Genomic DNA, 5,882 nt, shown 5'->3' on the forward strand with positions numbered 1-5,882 from the left:
TCGACTGCAGTCCAGTGCCCATGGGGCAGGTAGGGCAGCAGACCTCGACGCCCGCATGTCCCACTCATTGCACGACTTGTGACAATGGTGGCAACCCTCCATTCCCCTTGCTGTCCATCAGCTGCAATCTAGCTAGGATGTGTGCTTTGGTTGGCGTGAGCATCCCACGGCGGTGCCTTCTCCTTAGTCCTGGGGGGCGAACATAACATGGAACCGGGACGAGAGAGGCCCCGGTGCAAAAGCTGCGGACCCTTTCCGCCCCCCCACCCCAGCCCCCGGCCTCGTTGCTCATGCTGATTCCGGGGTTGAGCGAAGAGGAGGAGGCGGCGCCAGACTGCTCTCGTCCGCCCCACGTGGCCCGGCCCGCGCCAGCCAATGGCAGCGCGTGTTTCTGAAAGATCTCCATATATGGCGATGTTCTCGGCCGGCGAGGCGGGGGCCGGCACCCCCTGGGTATAAAAGGGGCGGGGCTGGCGTTGGGACGGTCTCACTCAGCCGGCGGCAGCGGATCTGGCAGTAGCAGCTCTTTTCTTCTCGTTCTCTTGAAAGCTCCCGCCTCCTTTCAGGTAGGTTTCAGCAGCCGTTTTATTCTGAGGGAGGGGTGCTTCTCTTCCAACCCCCACCCACCCTAAACTTTCCTTTGTATTCTCTCTTCGCGCTTAGGTGAGAGAAAGGTGTAGAGGTTCCTATATTTAATTTCCCTTAGGAGTAAAAAGCGCCTTAGAATTCCTTCAGTTGGCGGCGGTTAAGGGGTTCTCTCGGTTCTTTCCCCACCCCCACCCCGGTCGTGCGTTAAGGCTCGACCAACTCCCGGCACCCCCCCCCGGCTTATCTTGCGTCGGTTCCTTTGCAACGGTCTTGGTTGGCGCGCGCGACCTTCTCGTGCCCGAAACGGCTTTTTGAAAGGGGGAGGAGGGGCTGTTGGCTCGAGAAGGGCACCGAGGGCGTGATTGGTCGGCCTGAAACTTTGACGTAATGGAGCGGGAAACGAGAACCTCGGTTTCTTGCTGCGCGCGGTGCCCCTCTCTCCCTCCCCCCCACTTTTTCCGCATAGAAGATTTACTCTGGGCGTGGGGGAAGGTGGTTGAAGCTGGAAGGGGAAAGGCGGGAGCGTCTGAAAAGGGCTTTTTTTTTTTAACTTCGCCGCGGTTGATGGCGGGGTGGGGGTGGGGCGTTGGTGGGGGTGGGGGCTGGTTCCCGCAAAAGGCACCCTCACTCCGGCTGTGAAAGGAGGGTGGGTTCTCGAAGAGGGCGGGGTTAGGGCTGCGCAGGACGTCGCGAAGGGTGGAGCCCGGTGCGTCGTGTCTTTGGGGTGGCTCGGTTTGCCTCTGAATAGAGTGGGCTGCAGGGATATGGCTTCCTGCCCGTGACTGCAACACTGGAATTTGCTTCCGAGTAGATGCGCAGAGGACTTGAGTGCATGAGCAATTTTGTGGCCTGGTTTGGCTCGGCTCCCGTTAAATGTTCAACGGAGTCTTCATGGGAGTAGTGTAGTTGACTAAGATGAGTTATTCTTTTTAGAAGATGGGCTGATGCCAGTGGTGCATCCCTGAAGGTGATGGGGTTAATGTGCATACACCCTGCTCAAACGCCTTTCCTTCTGTTTCTGACTTTGTATATTTCGTATTGAAATGAGCTAAGGTGTTAAAAGCCAAACTTTACAGTGGTTTCAGGGAAGACTATCCATAGTAGTACTGCATCAGAAGGTGAGCATAGGTCTAGGGGACATGAGAGGAAGAATTCTGGGGCATTGTAAATGTATGTAGTTAACTAGAAAATATGCCCTGTTCAACTCCGTAAGCTTTACTTTTGAGTAGAAATGTGTAAGATGGTGGTGTTAGATTGTTAGGCTATGGGATGTTAGATTGTTAGGCTATGGGATGGGTGTGGGTGTGTATATATGTGCACACACACACACACACACACACATACATACATATATATATATATACACACACACACACACACACACACACACGCATTTAGCTGGTCTACAGAGTAAGGAAAATTAAGTAAAAAGCTCTGAACCATGGTTAAAATATAGTCAAGAGGGTGGGGTTTCTCGTCTGGATGGTAGGTTGGCAGAGCAGCCTCTAGTGGCCAAAGTCTGTAGTGTTTGAAGGGCGTCCATTGATGATGCCAAAGTGCAGCACTGTATTTTTCAATGTTGCTTAATAAATGCTTTCTTTTTGTGAAAAGCAGATCTCCAAAATGGAAGAAGAAATTGCAGCGCTTGTCATTGACAATGGTTCCGGTATGTGCAAAGCAGGCTTTGCTGGAGATGATGCTCCTCGTGCTGTGTTCCCCTCAATTGTTGGGCGCCCACGCCACCAGGTAAACATCAAAGCAGGAGATCTATTTGTTTTGTGTTTAACATGAGATGGCTTATTTTTGTATTTGCTGATGACTGTTTATTTCTCTTAATAGGGTGTCATGGTTGGTATGGGCCAAAAAGATAGCTATGTAGGTGATGAAGCTCAAAGCAAGAGAGGTATCTTGACTCTGAAGTACCCTATTGAACATGGCATTGTTACCAACTGGGATGATATGGAGAAAATATGGCATCACACTTTCTACAATGAGCTTCGTGTTGCCCCAGAGGAACACCCTGTTTTGCTTACAGAAGCTCCTTTGAACCCCAAGGCCAACAGAGAGAAGATGACACAGGTACAGCATTGGTGCAGCTTTTACATCTTGCCACTTTTTCCCATTTCACCACCCCTTTTCTTTAAGTTACAATTTCTCTTCTCTCATTATTTTCAGGGTTCTGTACTCTCCTGGCATTTCCTTCCTTGAAGTCTCTCAGGTTTCTGTTGTATTTCTACCTGACTTTCTTTTGGTTTTTCTCCCCTACATCCAATACCTTGCATGTCAGCATGTGTGTGTTTAACTATGAAAGTGGTCCCTTATTAAGACAACATTCTTTTCTCTTTATTTAGATCATGTTTGAGACCTTCAACACTCCTGCCATGTATGTGGCTATCCAGGCTGTGCTGTCCCTGTATGCCTCTGGTCGTACCACTGGTATTGTAATGGACTCTGGAGATGGTGTCACACACACTGTGCCCATCTATGAGGGCTATGCCCTTCCTCATGCCATCCTGCGACTTGATTTGGCTGGCCGTGACCTCACTGACTACCTCATGAAGATTCTGACAGAGAGAGGCTACAGCTTCACCACCACAGCTGAAAGGGAAATTGTGCGTGACATAAAGGAGAAGTTATGCTATGTTGCCTTGGACTTCGAGCAGGAGATGGCCACAGCTGCTTCCTCTTCCTCTCTGGAGAAGAGCTATGAATTGCCTGATGGTCAAGTGATCACCATTGGAAATGAGAGGTTCAGGTGTCCAGAGGCCCTCTTCCAACCATCTTTCCTTGGTAAGCATTTAGTGGCAATGGTAACAAGTCAAATTACATGTAGCATGCTTTAAATCCTATGAAGTAAATCTGTATTATTTGGATGTTAGCATACTTAAGGATTTTTTTTTTCTTTTAAGGTATGGAGTCATGTGGCATTCATGAGACCACTTTCAACTCTATCATGAAGTGTGATGTTGATATCCGAAAGGACCTGTATGCCAACACAGTATTGTCTGGTGGTACCACAATGTATCCTGGAATTGCAGACAGAATGCAGAAGGAGATCACAGCATTGGCGCCCAGCACAATGAAGATCAAGGTAAGGATGGCTTACATCACAACTTGGTAGTGTAATAAAGCAGTTGACTCTTAGGGAGATAGCTGATCCATAAATCTTTTCTTTTTAAAACAGGGCTGATATCAAGAAAGTAAAAAGTTGAATGCATGTATAGTCAGATATTTTCTAACTTTAACATGTTTTCTTCCAGATCATTGCTCCCCCTGAGCGCAAATACTCTGTCTGGATTGGTGGATCCATCCTTGCATCCCTGTCTACTTTCCAGCAGATGTGGATCAGCAAGCAGGAGTATGACGAGTCTGGCCCATCCATTGTCCATCGTAAATGCTTCTAAATGGACTATTGACAGATGCGCAGCATTTGCTGCATGAGTTTTTCACCAGTATAAATTTGCCTGAGCAAATATATACACCTCATGCTAGCCTCATGAAACTGGAATAAGCCTTCTCTTCACAACATTGTCATTGGGAAGCCTGTCTCCAATAATCCTGTGAGGATGTCTACCTGTTGCTGATATGACCCTGTACTCAAGTTAACTGTTCCCTTTGTACATAGCAGTATAACTACCCTATACACATCTGGCCCAGGACCTAGTACAGGAGGCATTCATACAATACAAAGGTTTAACTTGTGTCTGTAACTACCTGGGAGAGTGGTCTCAGTGTAACCAGCAATGTTACAATGGAGTTTTGAGGCTAGATCTGTACAGGGTAGCAAAAGATCAGACTTCCACTACACAAAGCGCTAAGAATTCCAGGTCACTATTGTTGAGGCTGGCAAGAGTTTGTGAAAAGGATGGCCATTTTTGTCTTGCCACTGTTACTAGCGGGGTTGGAAACATATCGCATCCAAGCCTTATGAACCTGTTTTTTCCTTGCCCACCTGTATCCCAACAAGACAACCCAGGGCAAAGTTGCTCAACTTCAGTTGCTCCAATGTTTGCATTGACACCTGTAAATTTAATCATCAGGTTTAATTTATGTAAGATTTTTGTACGTTGCCTTAATGTTGTCATATGACAGTAGAAAACCAAAATTTGTAAGTCATCCTGAAGTTGAGAATTGTAATGCCCAACACATCATTGTGAAAGGAAAATAAAGCGCTGCAGTAAATGAAATGGGCTTAATGTTGTCTAATGGAAAGTTATTTAACACACTTTTGCTTTTGGAAGCCTTTCTAGACAGGACAGTGAAAATTGTGACGTAGCTCTGGCTTAATGTAGTTTCTGTTCAGTGATCAGGTTGACTACAAGCTCTGTGATAAGTGCTAAACTTAATATGCTGCCAAATAGCTTCCAAACATTGCTTTAGTGAACATGACCAGACCTTAGCTATGTGGGATATTAATACAAATGTATGCACTGTGGCAAATGCTAAACAAATGACATTATTTTAACTCAGATTTTTCTTAATTCAGTGTTACTGAAATGGTTTAATTGGGCAGACCAGGTTATTGTGCAAGTAGATCACAACTTGCCTAAGTGTGCAAAAGATAGTCATTTTACGACAGGATTACGAGGTAGAATCACTTGGAAGCAATGAAAAAATTACATCCAAGCTGCATTTTTGGGGTTATTCAAGAATGTACTTCACCTCATTTTGTAGCTATGGGTTAGCTTGATTTACATTTTTCTAAATTTAAACTGACAGTAAAAAGATGTTTATGCAGCACTTCAGAAGTGTTTGCGTAGGACTGGGATGTCTAGGATAACCTGTTGGAGTAGGATACTGTTGGTAGCATTAAAGGTAAAGGTACCCCTGCCCGTACGGGCCAGTCTTGACAGACTCTGGGGTTGTGCGCCCATCTAACTTAAGAGGCCAGGGGCCAGCGCTGTCCGGAGACACTTCCGGGTCACGTGGCCAGCGTGACATCGCTGCTCTGGCCAGGGCCAGAGCCAGAGCCGCACACGGAAACGCCGTTTACCTTCCCGCTGGTAAGCGGTCCCTATTTATCTACTTGCACCCGGAGGTGCTTTCGAACTGCTAGGTTGGCAGGCACTGGGACCGAGCAGCGGGAGCGCACCCCGCCGCAGGGATTCGAACCGCTGACCTTTCGATCAGCAAGCCCTAGGCGCTGAGGCTTTAACCCACAGCGCCACCTGCGTCCCTGTTGGTAGTATTAAAGGTTTTCAAAACATAATTTCAGCTTTGCCAAAGGCTATGTGAAATACCACAATGATGACTTTATTAATCTTCCCTTGCTACCATCAAATCACATTTTCCAC

General features: G+C 47.1%; 1 protein-coding gene across 1 annotated transcript; it reads left to right on the plus strand.

The window, feature by feature from the left end:
• The first annotated feature begins 410 nt into the window (after nucleotides 1-410).
• On the plus strand, nucleotides 411-4,779 carry ACTG1 (actin gamma 1). Its single transcript, XM_079965608.1, has 6 exons — nucleotides 411-566; nucleotides 2,203-2,334; nucleotides 2,428-2,667; nucleotides 2,940-3,378; nucleotides 3,498-3,679; nucleotides 3,849-4,779. The coding sequence occupies exons 2-6, from the start codon at nucleotides 2,212-2,214 to the stop codon at nucleotides 3,990-3,992; spliced, it is 1,128 nt and encodes a 375-aa protein (XP_079821734.1). The 5' UTR covers nucleotides 411-566; nucleotides 2,203-2,211; the 3' UTR covers nucleotides 3,993-4,779.
• The last annotated feature ends 1,103 nt before the right edge of the window (nucleotides 4,780-5,882 follow it).

Source organism: Podarcis cretensis, assembly GCF_951804945.1.
Source record: "Podarcis cretensis genome assembly, chromosome: 2".
Taxonomy (NCBI): Eukaryota; Metazoa; Chordata; class Lepidosauria; order Squamata; family Lacertidae; genus Podarcis; species Podarcis cretensis.